At 52.0% G+C, this 25,668-nt stretch overlaps 1 protein-coding gene across 7 annotated transcripts in view; it reads right to left on the reverse strand.

Annotated features, from left to right (window-relative positions):
- Positions 1-25,668, reverse strand: part of RREB1 (ras responsive element binding protein 1) — a 166,797-nt gene that overhangs the window by 27,319 nt on the left and 113,810 nt on the right. For all 7 annotated transcript variants that reach the window (XM_061398926.1, XM_061398927.1, XM_061398930.1 and 4 more), the window contains exons 6-8: positions 24,313-24,476; positions 5,849-5,993; positions 5,252-5,388 (exon numbers count right to left, since the gene is read on the reverse strand). In XM_061398926.1, the coding sequence (XP_061254910.1) occupies positions 5,252-5,388; positions 5,849-5,993; positions 24,313-24,476 (446 nt within the window). The remainder of the gene's footprint in view (positions 1-5,251; positions 5,389-5,848; positions 5,994-24,312; positions 24,477-25,668) is intronic.

Genomic DNA, 25,668 nt, shown 5'->3' on the forward strand with positions numbered 1-25,668 from the left:
TGGAAAACAAGGCCATGAAAGAGCTTTTAAAAAACGTGTTTTAAGCCTGTGGCTAAACAATTCTGGGCCTAACCCATCGCGGGGTTTGCTCGGTAACTCCTTGTTCATCTGGTGGCCCTTACTAGCACCCTGTTCCATCACGTTTCCCAGTTAAGGGACAGACAGCTGACCCCACCACTCCAAGAAAGGGTTAAAAAACTTTTTTCTCCTCACTCCGCTAAGCATATTTTCGAAGGACTGCTTTGGCAAATTTCAAACATCAGGAAACACATTTCTTTAGACTCTCAGGTTTCCCCAACCATCTAAGGGAGGCAATGCGCGGTAGTTTGAAGGCACGAAGTCCATTCAAGCTTCTGACCGCCGGGGGTTCTGCGCAGTTGGATCACGTCATTTGGGAGGCAGGACGCAAAACGAAATTTAGATTGCCATTCAGTTACCCAATCTTTACAAAAGTGAAAGGAGGTAAAGGTGGCTCTTTATCACGCTAAAGACTAAAGGCCAAATTGCTCTCCTGTTCTCAGTCAAGTAAACATCAGCAGTACCTAGAGAAGCTCTGGAATTTGCTGCCTTCTCTCTGTCACTGGAATGGGATTCGCAGGGAGCGACGGGAACCGGTAACTCTAAGTGCTGTGAGATTTAAAACATTAAAAACACGTGTTCTAAACATTAGTATCAGAAGTAAATGTTCACTGAGTATGACAGTCTGAGCACTGTGGCTGCCCCCTCATCCTCACAATGGTCCCCAAGTCTGTCTTCCAGACGGGGAGGCTGAGCCCAAGGCCACTGAGATGCCGGCCACAGGTCAGACTACAGGGGGCTGCCATTCGGAGCACGGAGACAGCAGGTGCCCCCGGGCTCTGTACGCCCCGGGTCACATCCTTACCCCCTGGGCCCTGCATAGCGGCTTCTCCGGGAGTCCGCCCCACACCCCGTCATCAGAACCTGTGAAACGCCTTGCTGAGAAAGCGGCAGGCACCCTGCTCACTTCCTCGAGATACTGAACGTCTTGCTCATTATAGTGTTTTAATTGAGGGACTGACGTTGCTCTTTTAAAAGGATTTCATGCTTCGTTTTTCCTGTTCTGTCTTCAGAGGCGAGAAGGGGTGAGTGCAAACAACCTCTCATCTGAGCCCCACCCGCCTCAGACATTCCTCTCCCCTCCTGCCCACCCTCCCTGCCCTCCCTCGCGTCCTGGCCAGAGAACTGACATCCGACAGCTGCACTAATCTCTCCCAGTTGCTGGGAGCAGCGGTGAGGGCCCTGTGACAGGGCCCTGGCCCGCGGCAGCCTGCCCTCCCCACGCCCAGGAATCTGCGGGGCTGCACAAGGCGTCCCGACGCCCTGCAGGCCTGCTCGACCCAAGTAACGCAGGTGAAGCTGGGCAGGCCCAGGGACTGGCTCAGCAGGGGCCGGGGTGAGCCCGGGATCAGGGGCCACACTGCCCCACGGGGCTGAGTCACCCCTGGGCAGGGCAGGGGTGAGCCCTGATGAAGGCGCTCCAGCTTCCGTCCAGTCAGGGGAGGGGTCTTCCCCCGCTCGGCCCCCAGCGTGTTTCAAACCTGCCTCCGTCTGGCTGGCCCCGGGTCCCCTGGGATCTTGAATACGCGATGCTGAAGAGTATTCTGTGATGCCCCTTTCCTATATTTAGGGTGACATTTAGCAAGTGTGGGACCAGCGCCATGTGCGTTGGTCTCAGGGCCCCCGTGCAGGTGACGAGTGTGCGGGGGAGGAGGCGCAGTAAGGGAGGCGGCCAGTCCTGGGAGCCCAGCAGCAGGCTCTGGCGCCGCCCGCCCCCCGCAGCCCTGCCCTCCTCTGGTGCAGCCGCACCTGTAGAGCCCCCCGGGCGGCCACCCCGTCCCGCCCCACGTGACCACTGCACCGTCACGACCCCTCTCACTGTCTCTACCGTCGCTGCTCTCCTCTTAAGTCTGGTCGCAGGCCTGGCACACAACAAGCACCCGTTCATTTGCTGGATACGTTTTAATGGAATTAAAAAATTATTTATTACCCAGTCTCCTTTAATTAAGAAGCCACGTAAGATTATACAAGAACTTCTGGAAAACTTCCCCCTCAGCTGCAGCTAACACCCTCTATGACCACCCAGCTGTCCCCTCTCCCAGCCAGGCCCCCGTTAGCCGGAGACCAGTCACTCAGACACTGAAAGGTGTCTTCTGCGACAAAGCCCTCCCAGCTGCATGTGGGCCTGGCTGAGGCCCATGCATGCGTGTGGACTGCTGGGGGCTTGGAAAGTGCGTGTTCCAAAGGGATGGGCTGCTCCCTATACTGGCTGGCAAAGACTGTGTGAGAGTGAGAATGTAAACCACGTCACTGACAACTTTTTACTGACGTTATATTTGGGACATATCGATACATCAGCAAAGCGAGACCCCCTCCACGACTTTCTCTTCCTTTTTAGGGCGTGGCTCCTAGAGAACTAAACGTGGCCCTTGTGGTTTCCCTCGTGCTCGCGCTGGCCGCTGCTGACCCGGACTTCCCTCCCGCTGACTCTCCACGGGCGGTGGACAGCCTGCTACTGTTCTATTCTTATAACCAGGCCTGATATTCAACACCAGCACAGCCCCGCACAGGGATGTCCCCGCTGCATCCACCTGCTCCTTCAACACTCTGGCTTATCATCTCCAGTCCCCGGGGCCAGCTTTCAGGAGCTCTGCTCCTCGTCTGGGGGGCTGGACACGGGGCCGAGTCACTGCTGGTCACGCCAGAGCAAAAGTGAACCCAGCACGCGGAGACACGGTCACCACAGCGGCTTCGCGTCCTCCTCCTGCTCCAGCGCCCACTTTGTCAATGTGAAACACAGGGACTGCAGGAGAACGGCCTCGGCGTTTACACCAGTTTGGATTTCCAGTGATTTTTATTAAGGAACAGTGGGCACCTTGCCAGCTTTGGGGGTGGGGGGTAAGGGCAGGAGAGCTCGAGAGCGAAGCCAACAGCTGTTTCGAGTTATAAACTTCTGTCTAAACTGGTAGCATCCCACTGTGGTTCTGTTGCCTCTGGGGTTTGCAAATGGAGTGGGCGCCTATTTTAGCTCTGGGTTAACAAGCAGTCTCTCCCACCAGCTACTGTCACAGTTCCCTGCCCGGCTGGGCCCTGCTGGCTCAGGCCTGCCTCCAGGCATCCTGAGAGCAGGCGACTGCGTGGAGGGCAGAGCGGAGAGGAGAGAGGGAGGTTAACTCTGTTCTGTAATTAACTCCTCTGGTTTCCAGACACAAGCCCCACCCATTAGACCGGGCCGGCTGGTGGGCCCGTGGTGGACGCGGGGCAGCCTCCTCTCACAGCTCTGCCAGAGGGGCCCGCCGGCCACAGGCCTCCTGCGGTCCCCTCCCCAAACGGAGATAGCACCAACAGGGAGAGGGAGACGGGCGGTACTGGAGGTTTACCGTCACAGCCGTGGAGTCCTGGGTGAACTGTATCCCAGATCACGTGGAGCACTGAGCCAGCGTCCGGGGCAGTCCCCGTCCCCATCCTCTCCGAGCGGCAGGCCCCGCTCCAGGAGCGCCCACACCCTGGGCCGGGCAGCACCAATGGGAGGTACCTCACCTCCCCTGGTCACCGCCACCCACTGCAGTGCAGGCTCCAGCTGCCCAGAACGCTCTCCCGAGAGCCAGGCTGCTTCCCGTCAGAGAAAATCTCCTAGAAGACAGTCACAGGGTAGTTCCAGAGACGTGTCTGATCACAGACCAAAGCCCAGAGTGACAGAGAACCTGGGGAGGGCAGACACGAGCGGCGAGGGGACCAGGCGCCCCGCGGAGCCAGGTCGGGGCGCCAGCGGGGGCCAGGCTCGCCGAGGCGACGCCTGCCTCTGCCCACGACGCAGCGCATGAGGTTGGTCTGGTAACGTGGGCTCCGCGCGTGCGTCCTGGCTGCAGAGGATGCTGTCAGCCCACACCCGGGGTGCTGCGGACGCTTAGGAAACCAGGAAGTCAAGCTCCTGACTCTCCCGGGACGACAGGGCCTATGAAAGGAAGAGCTCAGGGCTTTTCCTGGTACACAGAATGTCAACTGTGAAGAGGCGGGTTTCAGAGTCCGAGGATTTCCAGCCTGAAAGGGAACCTGGGGCGAGCTGGCCCAGCTCCCTTTCGTGGCTCCGACGCCACTGGTCCAGGCGCACGAGAGCAGCGGCGGGACGGGCCCCGGGCCTGACTGCCCGGCCATGCCCGCCCGTCACACTCCTCGATTCCCTAGGACAGGGCAGTCACTTGGAGACATTTTCTAGCACTTCAACTGCTCAGACTTTAATCTCCCCATAAATTCTTTTTTCTCTCTAATAGAAAAATGTCAAGCTAATGTGATGAAGGATACTGGAAACTGACACGGCTTTAACTTGCTGGATAATTAGGCTTCTCCCTCGAACACAAACGTCTTTACTGCCTCGGACCTTTTCACTCCTCAGACACAACCAAACACGTGCCCCCAGAAAGGAAATCTGGTCCATGGATTGGTGAGTCAGACAAACAGATGTCCACATTTCCGCACTCCCAAGCTGCCTTCTGAAAGCCAAAGCTGCAGCCACGTACGCCCTGGCCTCTGCGCTGGGAACCTTCAGCTGGGCCTCTCAGGACGTGCTACTTTCAAGTCTCACGAGGCCTGGGGCTCCCCAGGGTAGCCCATCTGGAGGCAGAGGGGCTTGCCCAGCAGGATCACTGGGCTCCCTGCCCGATGACAACACAGCGATGAAGGTGGGGAAGGAGAGCCGAGGCCCTCAGCCCAGCCCCAAATTCTGCCAGAGGCTTCATCACCACCCGCTCGCCCCGCCTGGGACCACCGAGGATCAGAAAATCCACCTCCCGTCACTGCGGCTGCAACAGGCTTCATTCAGGTGCCGTGTCCTGCAGGACAGAACTCGGCCTTGCTCCCAAACACTTTCCTGGCTTCCTGTGCTACTGGCCTAGTCCACGTGCCCACGAGCACTGCCCTGCCCTCCCATCCTTACCACCCACACGGGTGCACCTAACGAGCACTGGGGCTGCAACATTCTGTGCAGAAAACGTGTCTGCTGGCCAGAGTCCTATGCTAGGAGGCTCCCTGTGTGCAGGGACTAACAGGGTGGCCCAGGAGTCTTGCTCAGAGTGCAGGAAGCACTGGGACCCTGGGGAAGCCTCCTGCGGCCACAGCCACCTGTGTGGCCTTGCCAGTGCCCCCAGCGCTGTGACGGGCTCAGCCACAGGCTGGAGGGACGAGAGGGAGGTGCGTCACACCCTGCACCAGGATGGCCTGCCTGGCTCGCTCCTACCTCAGCGGGTTATCCGAGTGCGTCTCCAGGTGGGTCTCCAGTCCGTACTTGCACACGAACTCCTTGAAACAGAGTGGGCAGTGAGACACCTCCTCCGCTTTCCTCTCTGCGTCGCCCAGCGGCCCGTCCTCCACCATCTGAGCGGAAAGGAGAAGCACGGAGTCACGAGGGCCCCCACGCGCTCTGACCAGGCGGCCGAACACGCCCCTGGCCCGCTCCTCCCTGCTCAGCCCCCTCATTCAACTGATGTCCATGGAGCGCCCAGTATCTGCCAGGCGCTGGGCATAAACGGGGGACGACAGGAGAGGCCCCAGGGCTGGGGAAGCCCCCATTCTAGCTGGAGAAACAAAAACAGCCTCGAACAACAGAACACGCTCTTTGTGTCAACAGTGGGCTCAGCCGGGGCTCCACAAAGCAAGGGCGGGCAGGCATGCTTTCCTCCAGGTACCCTATGAAACAGCGCAGGGAAACACAGCTGAAAAGCCTGGGGGTGGGGGTCTGCCAAGTCCCCAGACTGAGAAACTTAAGGCTGGGGGGATTTCGGCCAGGAGCCCCTGGGCTGCACGCACATTCGTGCGGGGGCGGGGCCGGGAGGACCTTTTTGGCTGGCGCTGGGTCTTCCTTCTCCGACTCCGCGTCATGACTCAGTTTCCTCTTGGAGGACAGCCGCCTGCGCTTCAGTGGGGATGGGGGCGCTGCGGCTGGAGAGCTGTTGGGGTCCTTCTCGTGGATCTTCATGTGTCTGCAAAGAACACACACATACAACGTGATCTAGGAAAGAAAACTGGGTTGGTTTCTTTAAAATGTCTTCTATTTGGGCGCTGGTTAAAAGTTTTCCTTAGTAAGAGATATGGGGGTGTAATTTATACAGTGACTTCGTTTTAAAAGCCTTATAATCTCCTTGAACCCCTCTTAAAGCTCTCACAACGAAGTGCTGGCCAAAAACGTGGCTCAGCGCCTTGCTCTCTGTTGGGAGATGTTCATGAACTTCGCTGGCACCGAAGAGAGGAAGGCAAGCCATCTGATGATCTGCTCCACATATGCAGACAAGCTGCACCATTTGGGGACACATACTTCGACAGGCAAAAGGAGTCCCAGGTACTACCACCGGTTCACTCGGTGGCCCCGGAACCCACCCCGTCCACCAGGAAAGCGCGTCCTCGCTTGCCTTTGGAAGCATGCTGGGATCAAATGTGAGAAGAGCTGACCGAGCACATGTCTGAAATGCCTCCGACCTGAAAGCCTGCCCTCGCTCTCTGAGGTCTTACGTGAACTCCCAGATCATGAGAGTGGCTGGGACAATGGTTAAGTTACCTGTTCCAACCCTGACATCTACAGGCCCAGGAATATACGTACAAGGAAGGATTACAGTAGTATGCACATGCCTGCTCCAAAAAGAGTGTTACGGGTGACCTGACTCAAGTGACCTTACATCATCCAGTTCTAAAACGTTCTAGGAACCAGGTCCCAAGAGCTACAGGAAAGAAAGAATGGCATTACAAAAAGACAGTCAGTCTCAATTTCCTCGCTTTGTGACATGAGAGGTTGACTTTTCCTAATGACAGTCATCATGGGCATCACCATCTCTGAACAGGGTTAAACTGTGCCAGATGTGGGAATGTAGCCACGGCGCTTTATAAATAACTCTGATGGGATTATCGTACTGCAGACATTCTCAGGAATGGGAAGAAACAGCAACGTTTCCATAAATGATCCTGTCACACTTCTAAAAAGAAGTTCAGTTCAGCTCATGCTCATTCTCTGCTGTACTTTATTTACCAGAGACAGGCTTGGGAGGAAAGGGCTGAGAAGCTCATGAACCATGAGGAGCAATAGTTCAGGCTCTCAGGCCAGTGATTCAACCCGGAAGGCTAGATTCTTCATCTCTGCCTCTAGGGACACCTGTGAGTCCTCCTCCTGTGAGTGTGTGGAGGTGAGAGCCAGGGCTTCCCTGGTTCTGATCCCGCAAACATATTCTTGAGGCTGGAGGGGTCCCTGGGCCAGCCCCTGACCACCCTAACCCCTGTCCAAAGAGCACCAGCCCAGTCATCCACCAGCAGGTGAGAAGTGGCCTCATCTTTGAGGAGTGGGTTCAGGGAAGGTGGCTCAGGCCAACCCTCTGCTTTCTTAGGGGGACTCAGTGCGGTGGGTCAGAAAGATCTAGCGGGAGAAAATGGAAAAGAATCACAGGCAACCGTCATGCCCACATCCACACAATTCCTTGCTCAGGTTATCAGGGAATGAAGCTTTATTATTCTTCTTGGCCTCTTAAAGCCTTCAGAGAGTTAATGGGAGACAAACAGCTTTGTTCTAAGCACCCCCTCTATTTCAGGGCGGCTGAGAGTTAGGGAGACCATCACTTAATATCAGTGTATGGAGAAAAAAAATGGCTGGCAAGTTTCTTTCAACATTCCAAGTTTCTTTCAAGCGTATTCCACTTTCAGAAGTGTAAAAACATTTTTTTTTTTTCCTTAGGCATCTAAGAATTGAGAACGCTTACTCCTTGGAAGGAAGGTTATGACCAACCTAGATAGTATATTGAAAAGCACAGATATTACTTTGCCAACAAAGGTCCGTCTAGTCAAGGCTATGGTTTTTCCAGTGGTCATGTATGGATGTGAGAGTTGGACTGTGAAGAAAGTTAAGCGCCGAAGAATTGATGCTTTTCAACTATGGTGTTGGAGAAGACTCTTGCAAAGGAGATCCAACCAGTCCATCCTAAAGGAGATCAATCCCGGGTGTTCACTGGAAGGACTGATGCTGAAGCTGAAACTCCAATACTTTGCCCACCTCATGCGAAGAGTTGATTCATTGGAAAAGACTCTGATGCTGGGAGGGATTGGGGGCAGGAGGAGAAGGGGACGACAGAGGATGAGATGGATGGATGGCATCACCGACTTGATGGACAGGAGTCTGAGTGAACTCCGGGAGTTGGTGATGGGCAGGGAGGCCTGGCGTGCTGCGATTCATGGGGTCGCAAAGAGTCAGACACGACTGAAGAATTGAGGAAGTATGATAATACTAAGGCATGTAAATTAGTACCAAACCCATCGTTTCAACAGATCACTCAAAATTAACTTCAACAATGAACACCCTTTCTACAGCCGACAGGTTACTGGTATGATTAACACGAGGCCACGATCACTGTGAGGACACTGGGAATCAGAGCTGACGACTGCAAGCAGTTCACAAGCTCATCTCAAGCTACACCTTTTCTATCACGTGACATCAATGGTCATGAGATTGGTGCTTTACCATCTAGCTCCTAGGATTTAGGAGGGAGGTGGTTTTCAGGGAGCAGAGGAAGAGGGGGAGACTGGAGCCGGAGACCTCACCTAGACTAAGATCGATTTCGCAGATGAGGCCGGCGAAGTGCAGAGGCTGACATGCCAGGGCCAACTCCAAGGTCTGTGCTATCTCCCAGACTGCCTCAAAGGCCGGGCCTCTGCCTCTCTGTTTCAGAGCACGGGCCGGAACCTTGGGGCTCTTTCCTGAGCCCCAGACACTTCCTCCCTGAGCGGCCGTGGCCCACTGTGTTGCAGTTGTCACCCAGCTCTAACCTGCAGGAGAAGGAAGGGCTCCAGGTTGGGCCTCGAGGCTCCCACCTCCAGTCCTGGCTTGTTGCTGATGGCAGCGGGACAGGACAAGGGGAAGGTGGTCTCCGGGGCTTGGAGGCGAGGACAAGGCTCCTGAGCATGCTCCAGCCCCCTCACTGATCCCAGCTGGAGTTCAGAGCCATGCTCCTCCAGAGTCAAACCTGCTCACGGGCCAAGACACGGGTTCCCAGCCTGTCCTCGTAGCGACGGGAGGCCCAGGCTCTGGAGGTACACTTAAGAGCTCGATTCGGGGGGAGGTACACTTAAGAGCTCGATTCGGGGGGAGGTACACTTAAGAGCTTGATTCGGGGGGAGGTACACTTAAGAGCTCGATTCGGGGGGAGGTACACTTAAGAGCTTGATTCGGGGGGAGGTACACTTAAGAGCTTGATTCGGGGGGAGGTACACTTAAGAGCTGGATTCGGGCACTTCTGGACTTGGATGTGATCTGCACTCACAGACGCTTCCTACCCTGACCCCTCTGCTTCTCTCCAACAGCAGGAGCGGTCACAGGAGTGTCCACTTCCTCCCAGACGCTCACAGGAAGTGGGGTGAGTCGCCCACGAGGGGCCACTGATGGCCTCTTCCCTGCAAAGCAAGGAGGAGACGACCCCATTTCTCTTCTTTAGAAGACCTGGCTCTGTTGTTCTTTCAGGTTTCATTTCAAGGGCTAATTCATCTAATTTATAAGTTTCATCCTAAGAACCAACAAATTACACAAGCCTCAGGCCTGGAAGTGGGGTGAGATGCTGTCCTACCACCCACGTGGCACAGGACGTCCCTCAGCCCTGTGCCGCCATTCAGTTCTGACTGAATAGTTCCAGCCACAAGGACTCTCCATTTCAACAAGGCCAAGTGTTAAAACCATCCTCCTTGCGTTGAGTCAGAACTTCTGTCCTTCCTTTAAACACCTGTCCGTCCTTGGGTGTGAAAGTCAGGCTGCTTCTCTGCTGCAGGGCCGCTCCTCACACAGTTCGCAGTGACGTCTGCGTCTCTCCCAAGTTCCCCTCCTTGGAACCAAGCAGCTCTGAGTCCTCCAGCCAGCGCCTCCCAGTTCTGCCCTCCAGAGTTCTCTGCTGGTAGAACCGGTCGCTACTCATCTTGGAATACTCTCCCGTTTGTGAATACCCTTCGTGAAGTGACGGGTCAGAAGTAAACACCTGTTTGCATGCGGTCTGAGTGTGGGGCACACACCAGGCTGGGACGACACGTCCTGAGGTCGTGCAGATGGAGCTGGGGTTCTGAGCGGGGGTGTAACAGCGACGTCACCCCCTCAGCTCCCGCTCAGACCCCCACAAGTCCTATCAAACTGCCGTCAAGCCCCGTGTGCTGCATCCCACAACTGAGCAGTGAACAGCTCTTCTCTGTCCAGGGAGGCAAGAATGGGAAAAGTTGACGGTTTCTGTGGTACAGGAGCCTACACAGTGCGAAGGCTGCCGTGGTGCAGGAAGCTGGCTCTCACGCGCTATGGATGGGGCTGAACCCTGGCAGCAACTTTTCCCCAAAGCAGCTGAGTGACAGGGATCTGAGTTTTAATCCATATGCCCTTTATTCCAATAATTCCACTCCCGGAAACTTGTCTTGAAGCCTAATAACTGGAAAAAGGTTCAAAGACCTATGCAAAAGGATGAACACAGATGGAAACGCAACAAACGCTGCGAGCCGCAGGGTTCCTGGCTGGTCCTGACACTGAACGCTGACCGCGCCGCCGTCCCGCTTGCTCCTCCTCCGTCCTGGGCCGGGTGAGCTTCTAAAGCACGGATTCAGGCCCACGCTCTTCGTCAATGCCTCAGGTGGTCCACTCGTGCACCTGCCCGCTTCTGGGGCCTCCCCCGCAGGCCCCTGCCCTGGTCCTAGGCACGTTCACTCCGGTGCTCCCCACACCTGCTCAAGCACGACAGCCGCCGGACCCCAGTCATGTTCTTTAACCCTTCACACTGCTCACAGGGCCATTCACTACCAGAGCGGGAGGCTGACACTTTCTGGACGTTAAGCGTTACACCTCTCCCAGGCTCATTCTTCAGTGTACCAGCAACCTTGCATAAGTCCACCAGGGAGAAAAACAGCCCAGAGAACTGGGAAATGAAACCTTCTTATCTTGGGGGTAAGAGTCCTTGAAAAACCCTCCGCAAGTTTAAAGGAGCACCTTGTAGAAGGTGTCCCCATAGCAGGTCTCAAGCCTCCTCCAAGCTTGCCTGCGTCTGATTTACGAGTGAAGGTCAAAGCTCAGGCAGGATCTAGATAGCGCCAGGGTCTGCTTGCATCTCAGTCTGAACTTCCACACAGGTTTCAGTGATCTGGGCTCTGAAAGACCTGACCCTCTGAGTGAATGGCATCGTGAGGAAGGTCACCCTTTTCGGTCAACGGACGCGAACTGTACACTAAGCTAGCCCCCAGCACCACTTGGGGCCCCGCCCGGTACCCGCCAGACCGCAGCCAACAGGTTCACACAGGTTTTTACAGCCTCATTACAGACGGCTCCCCATCCCTACCTGGGCTGGCTGTGCTTTTACAACAAAGCCTCGTGATAACCAGAGAGGGAGCGGACGAGATTAAGGGGCACTGCAGCCCTACGGCCTACTTTCTGGGATGAAGAAAAGTTAAATCTCCAGAAGGATTTGTGTGTTTTCCCATCAGAAGCTGGGGGAGGAGTTCCAGGGTGCGGAGAGTGACCGTGTAAGTCAATCAGGCCCTGGGCTGGCAACGCCTGGGTGGAGAGTGAAGACAGGCGGAAGTGGGCCCACAGGCACCTTCTGGTGAGCAGGTGTGGTCAGGCTCGGTCACGCTCACCCAGAAGCAGGCCCGCCAGCCACAGCGGGGTGTGGGGAAGGAGGCGTGATCCGCCTAACAGGCTGAAGGGACGGAGCCTGGGGAAGGGTCTAGAAGGCAGCAGGGCATGAGGCACAGGACTTGGAGAGGCGTCCCCCGCGGTCTGCATCCTCTGGTGGCAAGGTGCTCCGGGTGGAACAGCTGGACGCTGCACACCCCCAGTGGCCAGGCCCCTGCAGTGCGCCACATGGCCAGTGGAGGCTGCGACCACAGAGGCTTCCTCCTCGTCCCCGACACTTGAGGGAAACGTGTCCTGAGACCAGGGGCCGCCTGCTCTCCTTGTGCCGACCATGGCCTGGTCCTCTGGCGCTGCTGTGCCAGGACAACTTGGCCGTGTGGGAAGTCAGGGGATCTCAGCTCAGGGCAGGCACAGCTGGGGCCCAGGGCCACGGGACTTGTGAACACACACCTGCCTCAGCCCTCTCCGCAGCCCCGCTCCAGGTTCCTGCTCCGTCTCAGTCTCACGGGAGGCCTTGGAACAGACACTTCTGTACCGATGGGCCAGGCTGGGGTCACGACACCTGAGGAGCATCTCCCCTCCCGCCCCCCTTCTGCAGGCCATGTTCCTCTCCGACGTCCCGCTGACACTGGAAGCCACCACTTTCAGAAAAGGATCTCAGGACAAGCCTCCGGCCGACTAGTCAGAAGACAGAGCCTGTAATGCTCCTTCTCAAGTCCTCCCCTCCTGACCTTCAAATCCAGTGCGGGGAGCTTGGCGGTCAGCCCCGCTCAGTGAATACCAGCTCGTAAAAACCCCATTCTAGGCCTGCTCCTCATAGCCCGGCCTTTCAATATGACTTCCCTGAACCCTCTTGTACTTTCCCCCTTTACCTGTCCTTGTTTTGCTAAAATAATCTTTCACTTACTGTAATGCTCCCCATGAGTTACTTGGCTCCCTTGTTTAGAACACTCACGAAGACACTCAGTACCCATTTCCATGTAAAACTATGGATTCTGAAAAGAACAAAGGGAAGACCCCAGAGGCCGCGGGAGCTGACTGCTGTCCTGGCCCATCTGGTGTTAATGCAGAGAATCAGAGTGGCCGCTCTCCTCTCCGACAGCCCCTGGCAATTTCAGGGCAGCCGCCTGGTGCGTGGACTCTTCTCACCCCCGGGCTGAACGCCTCCCTGTCTTCAGCCTCCCCGTACACCCAGGGCCGGCTGTGGCCCAGCAGGGCCTGGATCTGGGGTCTTCGGCGAGGGAGGCTTTCAGCTGGGAGCCATCCCCTCTGAGGGCAGCATTTGCCACCTGTGCCCCCGGAGAAGGCCCTTCCATGGCAGAGAGCCAAGAACCAACGCTTCAAGGCGGGAAGGGAGCACACGAGGCGCGCCCAGATCTTTCCTCACTTCGGCCCCGAGGGGAGCTTGCCTTCCCCTTCTACCCAGATGGCAGAACCCAGCTGTTCACATCCTTTTTCAGTGAGGAGGAGGAAAAGACGACTCTCTGGGGAGGAAGGGGGTGCCCAGGAGCTCTGGGCTGCTCCCCAGCCTTTTAAAAAGAGGAACGAGAAGTGCCTGGGCTGGGCCATTCGAGACGGCCTGCCGTGCCACAGGAGGAAGGCTGCCATGGGTGCAGGAGGCCACCACCACAGCAGGGGCACCATCTAGCATGACCTGGGGGCCGGCGAGACACAGAGAAAATGAATAGGCCTCCGCAGATGAGCCTCACCTGAGAACACCAACTAGACCACACAACCCTGCCCCTGAGTGCGGCTTATGGCCCTGCATCTGAGCAGAATGAAGACTCGCCGGGGGCAACACAATGGACCACGTGACATGCTGTGGGGAAGGAGGGTCCAGGTGTGCCTGTGCCCTCGGCTGAACCCTGAGCCGTCGCAGACCTCAGTCATCCCGCCTGCAAAATGGGCAGGCCTCCCAAGGGCGCTGGGTTACAGAAGCCGAGAGCAAAGCTGGAGAGCAGCTGCTGCGTCCCAGTGACCCATTACGCAACCGCATCTCTGGTTTAAGGAAACACGCTCTCCCGGCTGAAGGCCAACGAGCTCTCCATCAGCCCGGAGTCCTGCAGGAAGCAGAGGAGAAAGGCCATCGAGGAGGAGGAAGGTGTGCATGCACACCCCCGCCACAAGTGGGATCTTGTGTGGTAGACACCCGTGCTAGGACTTCTGTGTTGCTCATTCACTCTTTTATTTTTTTTGCGGGGGGGGGGGGGGGAGGAGGGAGTGTAAAATTTGCTGCTAATCACCTTCCTTAACAAATCAAAAAAAAACGTTGACAGTTTCGATGTCTGCTAGCACCGGCTTGTTCAGCCCAAACAGGTTGGACAAGTTGAATATTTAAACAAAGGTGGAAAAATGCGAGGTATAAAGCAGGACGTGCTGAGTGGCCTACAGCCAGCGCCCTGCAGGTTTAAGTTTGTGATCTAAGGCTGGCTCCCTCTCTTCCTCTGCCCTCCTCGCTTTGCTGCTTTCACGGTTATCAAACTGAATGGGACACAGACTCGGCTCAAAGTTCCTGGCTGTCAGGTGAGGGGGGCGTGTGTGAGAGAAGGGAGCCGAGGCCGCCTCCCCACGCCGCATCCTGTTCCAGGGCCTTGCCACCCGTGACCTGACTTCCACCAGGCACAACTGCCAGGCCGCTCAAGTGTGGGCAAGCAAGGATGCTCCAGATTTTGATGCCATTCGCCACTTTTACCTGGTGCAACCGAGCTTCCGAAATGTTTAGACAAGATAGGTCAAGACACCGTACCACCTGCACCCAACGTTTCTTCTGCGTCTGCTTAATCCCCAACACAAACTAAGAGACAAACACCACCTCTGCCAGAACAGAAGACAAGCTAAGTTGTAAACCTCAGCATCCAGTCAGCCAAATGGTAGGAGACAATTTAATTAGGAAGCAGATCATAAATGTGAGAAACAGTGATGCAAAGAAAGAAACGCTTGGCTGGTGTTTACCACCTGCCCGTGTTGGGACGGCCCTGTGAACAAACTCTCTCCAGCGTATGGGGACTTAAAGCTGGTCCTTCAGAAGAAAAGGCAGAATCAAACTGAGAGACATTTTTCAAATATCCTTTCAAAAAATCAAATAAGCTCTGCTGGAGGAGTTGAAGGGGTCGCTCTGCCATTTCCTTATACTTGGTGTCTCACAGGAGGAATAAAATCCTATGACAAATTCCTGCCACCTGTTCTTTTTCTCAGAGAAGAGTGGTAGCTTTCTACCACGTGCAGACTTCTCAAATGTACAGTAAGAGTTTTGCAAAGGACTGCAGACGATCGCCAACAGCAAGTGCACACCCAAGTGAAAAATGTACAAACACCACAGAACAAGCAGTTCAAAAAAAGAACAACGACGAACTGGAAGTCTGCAAACAGCGATGAGGCTGTGCACAACTCAGAGGGGATACAGGAACAAGAAATCCTGTGCTCACGCTGTCGCGTCCTTGGGACGCAGCCTGCAATCCTCAAGGTCAAAGGGCACAGGGTCTGTTCTCTCGGTTTTGTAAATACTCGTGCTCACTGTCACAGAGGAGGGACTAGTGGGTTAAACTTTCCTCGGGGAGAAGAAAGAGGAAGCAAACTACCATCTGCTGAATATTTGACGCGAGCCAGAGGTGTCGGTATGTATTACAGCATTTAATCCTCGTAAGAACAACTTCTCCGAGCAAAGCACCACCCCCGTTACAGACGAAGGGATGGAGGCCCCTGTCCCCGTTCTGAGGAGCATCCTTACCAGCCTCAGCCAGAGAGGAAGGAAGAACTCTCGGGGGACCCACAGAGAGGCTGCCTTTATTTCAACAATGACTGAAGTTGAAATAAAAGCGTACAAATTTCAATTCCAGCCAACGAGATGTAAAGAGAGGCTGAAAACGTTTAAGTATAATCAAACAATAAACCATTTGGTGAAAGATTAATAAAGCTATTGGGGAAAAGTGGTAACTTAAGACATTCTGCTGTGATAAATGGACTTATAAATGTTCACTCTCAAGGGGAAAGTTCTGGGCCTCTTAATAACGCAGACTTCCAAGAGACGGAAAAGCATGTTAAGTGGAATGATCAAGGAATGGGGTAATACACTTCAATGACTTTTTTTTCCTGCTTAAAGAGAAAAAAAGGTTTCCACTTTCATAATAGAAAAGGCCTTTAAAACTGTACCAGAAGTATGCCCATTCCAGTAGAGAGTCCTAAATATACTGAAACCGCCTTGTAACCAAGTACTATCACGGAACAACCAACTCTTCACAGGACAGCCGCCAGAGCTGAGGGCCACGCGTGCAGCTCAGTCACACGGTTGTGCTGACTGCACAGATGACGAAGTTAAAACCTTTCACACAAAGCCCTCAGTCTTCAGAGGGCTGCCACGTACATCATCTTCTAAGGGCACCCGAGAGTGGAAAGGCTCCTGAGCGCCCCCGAAAGGCGTTTTCCCTCTGGGGAAGGGAACACTAAGTTACAGGTAAGAACTGTGTTAGCATTTTCCCCCTGCTTTTTAATAGGAATATTCTCAAGAAAACAAAACGCTCACATAGTCCTGGGTAGGGGGACCCCCAGACTCTCATCCTACAGTGACCTCCTCCTGATGCCTCCTTCTTCCCTCACAGGGACCCGTGACTGAGACTCGTTTCCAGGTGGGGCGGGCCGAGCCCCGCATGCGCACCTCCACTCCTGAGAAGGGGCAGGCATGAGGCCAGAGAGAGCGTGCCCCCAGGCACCTGACCATCACCATGGCTACTTTTCACAGGGCGCTTCCTCTTGCTGGACCCGGAGGGTACAGAAGCAACCCTCCTGACACGCGGCCTGGTCTCCGCTCCTCCCACCTTCAGTGCCAGCCACCTGTTCCGACCCCAGCGCAGCGCAGACTCTCAGCCCCAGCGCAGCGGCAGAGGCCGAGGCCTGGCTGCTCCTGAGCGGCTGAGAGTGCCGTGCTAAATTCAGAGCCTCCGCGCTCTCATCTGTCACGGAGCAGGTCACATTTCTGTGCGGCCAATGTTCTCTTCCAGCATAATAGGAACACAGAAGCCTCTGTTCCTGAAGACGGCCCATGATGTGGGGGCGTCCCCGGCCTGTCTCCTGTGGGGAGGGATGGACTCAGGCATGTCCACGGCAGCAGGAGAGCGAGGCAACCGGATGACTGACACTCCAGGGGCGTCCCCGCCTCACCTCTACCTTCTGCACGCAGGGCTAAGGACACAGCCTGCTCTTTCTGCACTCCCCTCTCAACAACGGGGAAGTCGGGAAAGCGTGCTCCCGCCAGCGTCTCCCTCCTGTGTGTCCCTAACATGACAAGGACTCCGAGACTCTCTCTACAGCTTAAAGGTCTACAGTTTGTAAGATGAGGAGCAAAGGAGAAATTGATTTCCTATTTTCCGAGGCCATTATAGCTGCAAAAGGAAAATCCCCGTCTCAGAGGTCTGATTCTTTCCAGAGGAGACTTGTTGCCATTCTCTTTCAAGCATCATCGCTTCTTCACAGCTCTGCTGTCCAGCACTTTCCGGAAAGTTTTTGCACATTGCAAAGCTCAGTGCCCTTTTTCCTACACTGAGCTCTCCCAGAGGGCGTGCTCTGGCTCAGTTTCCCAAGTTTGTTTTGGAAGACAAGCACTGCTCAATCCAAAATTTCAACATGGGAGCAACTGATAAAGAGTTCTGGGAAGTTCAAAGCTGGAGCTGCAGCAATGTTTCCGTGATACCTGTTTTGCACTGCGATGGCAACCTATTAGTCTGCTCAGGAACTAAGCTGTGGTTCGAAAGGTTTGGGATAAAGGATTTTCAAACCTCAAAAACATGAGAATCCGCAGACAGGGAAGTGGTAACTTGAAAAACCGTCCCACATATGGTAATAAATTGAGACAGTCTCCCCCGAAACTTCTTTAAAATAAGCTGGAATCTGTATCACTCCAGTCTCCCTGTTTACCAGATATACAACTACTTTAAAAATAATTTAAATGCATTTCCTGGAATGAAATTATAGTAAGTTATGGGCTGTACCTGAGCTACAGGGCAACTATCAACATGACGACACATAATTTAACCTGCTGATTCAGCGGTTTATTTTTCTTTTTATTAATATGATATTTCTAAAGGGTTGACTACAAGGTGATGGTCCTCTCATAAAACTAAGGTAAAAGAAACTACAAAAAGGTCGATTAACCTAATAAATGATGATAACAAACACACTCTCATACGAGTACGAGTGGCTGAAGGAGACAGAGTGACTTGCCTTTAGACAGAGGGTGGCTGCAAAGGGCGCCTCATTAAAATTAGCTAAGAGGAAACTGAACTGAAAAGGGCGGAGTTCCAGGGGTCCGTGCTGTGAGATGGATGAGCCCCTCTGGGTGCTGAAGCAGCCAGAGTCCGGGGTGGAGCCCAGATCTGCCTCCTCCACGGCTGCTCAGCTCTAAATCCGGGGAAGGTGGGGCTTATCCAGGGGAAAGGGCACATGGAGGCTGGTACAGCACGCGTGTGCGTGTGGACGCCCTCAGGAACGGGGTGAGCAGGAGGCCGATGGTAGGGGTACTACGAGTTCCCAGACCAGCCCTGGCGAGTCAGGGCTTGGCACTCTGGATCTAGAGAGCCACACCATGGGGGCTCATGTTTCGGCAGGGGTCTTACTGAATCTGCACCCCCGAGGGGAGGACACAGCAAGGAGCTGTGTCATAGGAGGCTGGCGCAGGAAAGGGGGCCCAGGACGGGTTAGAACAAGGCAGAGCAGGGACAGGGGCGGGAGTCTAGGCTGTACACGCCCAGCCTCCGCCTGGGCTCCGGAGCCCCCAATGGGGAGTCCCCGGCTCTCCTGGCCCAGATGCTGCGGCGGACCTCGGGGAGTGGCAGGGCGGCCTCGGAAGGCAAATGAGAAACAGAGCTTTGGTCCTGAGAAGCAAACACACAGCCCACTGACTTCCTTCCAGGCTAGGAAAGTCAAGCAAGGATGCGACTCATCAGAACCAGGGGGCGCACTGTCTTTTCAGTCCCAGAGCAGCTCTGGGCCCTGACGAATGTAACATAGATAGATACATGTCCAGGAGAGAGCACAGCTCACCATCCCGGCATCAGATCTGGAACAGATCCACCGGACCAATGAATCTACTTCTGCTCTTTCTGGCACATTTTTGTAAGTGTTTTCACATTTTTATAATTTTTTCCCCCCAAAAGTACAGTTTCACCAACAAACGAAGGTGGTGATGACTGTGACTGATTACCAAACACCAAATGTTCTTTTTAACCCATGGTTTGCAATTTTCTGCAGCAAAGACAAAAAAGGAGTGTAATAAGCTCAAATATCCTAAGTAAATTCTTTCAAATTTAAGTTACAGGTTTAGGATAGCAAAAACAGAAAAAACCTCTTCATTTATTTTCTGGCATCTTACGACTAGTCAGCCAGCCGCTGTGCTTACTTCAGTGGCACATGCAACCTTAGTGAAGCACTAATGAGCTGACATTATCCTATGCGCACTGCATGTGCTAATTCCCACAGTCAATTCCCACTGAATCTCCACAACGCTCCCATCGGTACAGACATCACTGCCTTTTACAGATGAAGTAACCAAGACACAGAGAGGTCAGTTAACCTGCCAGGGTCACACAGCGAGGAGTGCATGCCGCTCAGAGATTATCACAGGATGCCGTCAGCTCTGAAAACACAAACTCAGAAACACCCTTCAGCCAGGACATTCCCCAGGTCGCTGCAAGCCTTCACAACGCTTTCACAAACACTGCACTTGAGTGCAAGTTCTACGTGAGGTTTTACCATGCCACTTTGGTGAAGTACAGAAAAATCAGAGATTTCTGAAAAGTTCTGCAGAAGTAAAACTAGAATTCAGTTCCCAACAATTAGTCCTCTCCTGTAAATCAAGATGACTCACACAATAAAATCAGCACAAAATAAAAAATTAGCACAAAATAAAATCAACACAAAATAAAAAATTTCTGCTTTAGAAGAAAAATACTCATAAACAGTAATTTACATAGATGAGAATCTCAGGGTAATATCAATGGTTGGTCTAGAAAAAATTCAATATAATTTTTAAGAACACACGCATGCTAAGTTGCTTCAGTCATGGCAGACTCTTTAAAAGCCCATGGACTGCAGCCCGCCAGGCTCCTCTGTCCATGGGATTCTCCAGGCAAGAATACTGGGGTGGGCTGCCACGCCCTCCTCCAGGGGATCTTCCTGACCCTGGAATCAAACCCGCGTCTGTTATATCTCCTGTATTGGCAGGTGGGTTCTTTACCACTAGCTCCACCTTATAAAAATCAATAGAAAGTGATTTCAGGCTCACCAAATAGAGTGGACTATGCTAGTTGGATGGCTCAAATAGTTTAACATCGAAAATGTTTTACTACTGGAAATTATTTTGAAAGAGGGTAAAGCTTGAAAGAGTGCTTTTTTCTAATATACAAAGTGACATATATTTTTTCTAATATACAAAAGACTGTATCAATTATTTCTCATGGCCTCTAAGCCTGACAGCCTATGTTCAAACCTTGGCACTGACTTTGATCCTAAGCAAGCTTCCTCATCTGCAAAATGGGATGATAACTGTACAAACCTTACAGGTAAGAGCATATGAAGATAAACAAAGATCTATGAGGAAACAGAAGGACGATGTATAAATCAGCTGGAACTGACAGTACTGCTAAAAAACACTCCACCCAACAACAGCAAGAACACACGCCCTTCTCAACAACACAAGACGTTCTCCAGGATAGACCATGTGCTCAGCCATAAACCTAGCCTCAATAAATTAAAGGAAAAAAAAATTGAAACCATGGAAAGCTTTCTTCAATTAACAATGCAATGAAGTTCAAAATTAGTAATACAAAGAAAGTTGTAAATATGTGAAATCAAATATACTCCTAAATAACCAATGGAAAAATCACAGAAAAATTAGAAAATACTTTGAGATGAATGAAAAGGAAAATACAACATACAAAAATTTATGGAATGTTATGAAAGCTATGTTTAAAGAAATATTTACAGCTGTAAATACCTGTCATAAAAACATTCTCGAATAGTCTTCTACCTGAAACACTAGAAAGAGATGAGCAAGCTAAACTCAGAGCAAACAGGAGAGAAACAGTCATGCTTAGAGCGGAAAATTTAAAAAATAGAGAACAGAAAAGCAACAGAGGAAAATAAATCAACAAACTGAAAAGTTACTTCTTTTAATGCTAAGTCGCTTCACTACTGTCCGACTCATTGCAACCCACTGGCTGTAGCCTGCCAGGCTCCTCTGTCCGTGGGATTCTCCAGGCAAGAACGCTGGAGTGGACTGCCATGCCCTCCTCCAGGGGGTCTTCCCGACCCAGGGATGGAAGGTCTTGTACGTCTGTGCGTTGGCAGTCGGGTTCTTTACCACTAGCGCCACCTGGGAAGCACCTGTTTCTCTGACGAGACGACCAATAAAATTGTTAAATGTTCAGCTAGATTGACTACGGAAAAACACTGAAAAGACTCAAATTACTAACATCAGGAAGGAAAGAGGAGACGTTACTGACCTTACAGAATAAGGAGGACTGCAAGGAGACACTAAGGACAACCACACGCCAACCAAGCAGATAACGTCCATGAGATGGCCGAGCTCCTGCCAAAGTCGCAACTACGGGAACTGACTCCGAGAAGAAACAGAGAACGTGACGAGACCCATCTCAAGCAAAGGACCTGGATTAGTCCTATACAAACCTCTCGGGAAGAAAAGCCCGGATGGCTTTGCCGATGAATTGTACCACATATTTACATGAAAGGAATTAATATCAACTCTTCACGGACTCTTCCAAAACAGAGAGGAGGACGACAGAATATTTCACACCTCACTCTATGTGGCTCGTAATTACCTCAAGAAATGCAAGCAACCCGGAATATCCAAAACAATCCAGGGAGAGAACTAAGTTCAGAGATTCGCATCTCCCAATTTCCAAACTCACCCAGAGCCACAGTAATCAAGGCCATGTTAGGCCTTGGGAGAGACACACAGACCAATGGAAGAGATCTGGCAGCACAGATGGAAATCCTTACCTTTATGGGTAACTGAATATTGATAAGGGTGCTAAGACAATTCAGTGGAGAAAGAAAAGGTTTTAAACAAACAGTACAAAAGGCTGAACCTGGATTCCTTCCTTACACTCTACACAAATGTCAACTTAAAATGAGGTGTAGACGTAAATGTGAAAACATCGAAATTATGGACTCATGGGGCTGCACTTCACACCTGGTGGGGTGGCTGTCATGAAGAAGACTGACAGTAACCAGTGTGGGCAAGGGTGTGTAAGACTGCAGTCCTCACACACTGCTGGTGGGAGTGCAAAATGATGCAGCTCCTCTGGGAAACAGCGTGGCTATTTCCCAAAATGTTAAACATGACCCCGCAACTCCCCTCCTCAGTGGCTACCCAAGGGAAACAGAAACACATGTCCACACATAACCTGTACAAGAATGTTCACAGCAGCATTACTTGTAAGGGCCAAAAAACAAAACCACTCAAATGTCTGCTGACTGATGAAGAGGTGAATAAAACGTGGTATGGCCCTACAATGGATTGTTACATGACAAGAAAAAAGATGCTACAACGTTGATGAATGTTTGTTTAAAGCGTTAAAGCTAAGTGAGAGAAGTTGGTTAGGAAAGGCTGCACGTTCCATGAGAAGTCCACAGAAGGCGAAGGCACCGGGGAAGCAGGGCTCGAGGGTGGGACGTAAGGAGAAGCCACTGTGAGTGGCTGTGGGCTTCCTTCTGGGACAATCAAAGTGCCCTCAAATGGGGTAGGAGAAAGCGAGGAAATTGCCTGAGAAAGTAATACTTCCAGGATTAGATTTTGATACAGAAGAACAAAGAATTTTTTTTTAAGCAGGAGGAATAAAAGAGAGCAAGCAAAACAAAACAAATGGCACACAGAAGGCAAAATGATACTAACAGGCTAATGTGGAAGCAAAAAGCTAAAGCTAAAAATTATTGCTGTTTAGTCTCTAAGTCACGTCTGACTTCTTTGAGACCCCATGGACTGTAGCCCGGCCGGCTCCTCTGTCCATGGGATTTCCCAGGCAAGAATACTGGGGTGGGTTGCTATTTCCTTTTCCAGGGGATCTTCCTGACCCAGGGATCGACCGTATGTCTCCTGCATGGCAGGCAGATTCTTTACCACTGAGCCACTTGGGAAGCCCAGAAGCTAAAAAATTAAAATAAACATTCTTAGGAGATGAGGGGCAAAAAGAATAGGAAATTATGTATATATATATATAAAGGTAACACCTTTCACGGAGAAGGCAATGGCACCCCACTCCAGTACTCTTGCCTGGAAAATCCCATGGATGGAGGAGCCTGGTAGGCTGCAGTCCATGGGGTCGCTAAGAGTCGGATACGACTGAGCGACTTCACTTTCACGTACTGGAGAAGGAAATGGCAACCCACTCCAGTGTTCTTGCCTGGAGAATCCCAGGGACGGGGGAGCCTGGTGGGCTGCAGTCTATGGGGTTGCACACACAGAGTCAGACACGACTGAAGCAACTTAGCAGCAGCAGCAGCAACACCCTTCATCAAAATCCTTTAATATACTGATACATTCCACAGCATCATACTCTATCCTGCTTCAAGGAATTCAGACTGAGACATCCATAGGATTCAAATTATTGAGTTACTCAGAAATGCAAATAACAATAGTAAGTAACACTGGTTGCCTGCCAACCATGTGCTGAACTCATTATCTTCTAATCCCCATCCTAGTCCAACGAAGTGAATACTATCAAAAATTTCAATTTAAAAAGGAGCAAAGTCAGGTACCAAGGTTATGCAACTTGCTCAAGGATGGAAAACTTGTAAGTAGCAGAGGTGAGATTTGAAATCAGGACCTAATTCCAAAAATCCATAAGTTTACCACCATACCAGTGTGTATACCACCACACCAGTACACCATCAGGGGGTCATAATTTTACGTAGAATAAATGGGACCGTCTCATTTGAGTACTTACATATGATAAAATACCAATTTCACAACTATGCAAACTTTTCTTTTGAAATACACGTGTAAAAAAAAGCTAGCCAACTTTTTAAAAGAAATCAATATAATGCTTAAAATGGAATATGGAAAAATAAAAACAGCCTGATTTTTTGAGAAGGTGAAATTTGGGTCCCTTTAAAATGTTTTCCTAGATTTCCAAGGTTCCTAAAATATTTGTGTAAAAAAAGAAGACAAGTTTGTTCTGACCCCTAAATCCTAAGTCCTCTTTCTATTAAGAATATTTTCCATTGGTTCCTCCCACAATATTTTTAATATGCCCACCACTGAGCTTTCTCCCACTTCAGAGCAAGCCTCCTTCTCCCTCAGGAAGTAAATTCCTGACATTTATCAGATTTTTCCCTTCATTTTATCCTATCTTATCCTGAAGCTCTCCAGCCCACTTAACTATTTATTCGATGCTCCAGAAATGTTTCGCCCTGCAGGGAATCCGTAGGCATATGCAAATAGTTTTAAAAAGGCAAGGGTTACTACGCTAATCCTCTAGGGTTTCTCTGCGTCTGATAAGCTGCCCACCTCCGTATCTCAGCAAAGACACTCCGACTGGCCAAGGGTCACCCTGAGGATTCCCCCATCAGCCACAGACCAAGCCTAGGTATCGCTGGCTCCCAGGAGCAGACACCTCTGACACAGTGGAGACTGTACAGGCAGGCGGACGCAGGCCACCCGCACCCACCTGTGCATGTTCCCGTTGGTGGTGAAGGACTGCCCGCACACGGTGCACTTGTAGGGCCTCTCCCCGGAGTGCACCAGCATGTGCCGGTCCAGGGAGCTGGCCGAGCTCAGCGACTTCCCGCAGATGCTGCACGAGTGGTCGGCCCCGCCTGTGTCCGTGTTGTGCTGCGGAAAGCAAGGATCACAGCATCACCGAGGGGGACGGGTCAAGACTCCGCAATCGGGAGGGTAAGTTCAGAGCTTCACAAATACACGCACATATAAACACACACACACACGTGTATTAAAACACCAGCAATGCTTCTTGGCTGTTTTTTTGTTTCATTTTAAATGTCTTCCCGAATATCAAAATCCATCGGGACCAGAGACAAATCTTTGGTTCGCTCTTCCGTTTCCGTGTTCCAGGAATGACGAGCACTTCTTCCGCCAGGCTCAAAATGAAGGTGGGGTCTTTGCAGGTCTTTTTCAGAGGCACATGTAGATGAACTGACCACAAAAACGAACGTGAGCAGGAAGACTGAGCTATGCGGCAAACGCGAGGACAGGCCTCACTGAGTTCTTCTGCTTGATGCCTCGGTCTAGTGTCAGAGAGAGAACTGAGACCCCCCTGGCTTAGGGTTCCGGCCTCTGACGCCTCGGTCTAGTGTCAGAGAGAGAACTGAGACCCACCCGGCTTAGGGTTCCGGCCTCTGAAGCCTCAGTCTAGTGTCAGAGAAGAGAGCTGAGACCCGCCCGGCTTAGGGTTCCGGCCTCTGAAGCCTCAGTCTAGTGTCAGAGAAGAGAGCTGAGACCCGCCCGGCTTAGGGTTCCAGCCTCTGAAACGTGTTACAAAGGAACATCTCTGTCCGAGCCCAAGTTACTAAATGGTGCTATTATTCAGCACCACTTATGATGTGACTACTGTCAGTCCTTCACTGTTCTGGGGTCAGTACTATCTCATGAACCATCCACAGCAGGCAAGGGAGAAGGACAAATCTCCTAATAAAGAAGAAGAGCCAAAAGAGATCCCAAATCAAGGGAACTCCCTGCTGCATGATGTAAGTTTACAGCAGCGCAGATAATCGGGATCTACATCTACAATCTCTGTGCTGTGAAGAGTCTGGTTCACGTATGATGAGAAGTTTGTTATTTGTGATCGGTTAGCTAGATGTTTGCTGAATTCTGAAAAGGTGTTCCGTGTGCCCTGGGACTCTGTCACACTAACACGGACACACGAAAACTGTCTCATAGCCGCGCCTCAAAATTCTCAGGGTATTACATTTAAATTAAACAGCCACAGTTCGTCCATTAAGATAAAAAGTCGCCTCCCCTCTTAACGAAGAGCTATGTGAAACAAAAACACAGGAGTGTTAGCTGA

The sequence above is a fragment of the Bos javanicus genome, chromosome 23 (genome assembly GCF_032452875.1).
Source record: "Bos javanicus breed banteng chromosome 23, ARS-OSU_banteng_1.0, whole genome shotgun sequence".
Taxonomy (NCBI): Eukaryota; Metazoa; Chordata; class Mammalia; order Artiodactyla; family Bovidae; genus Bos; species Bos javanicus.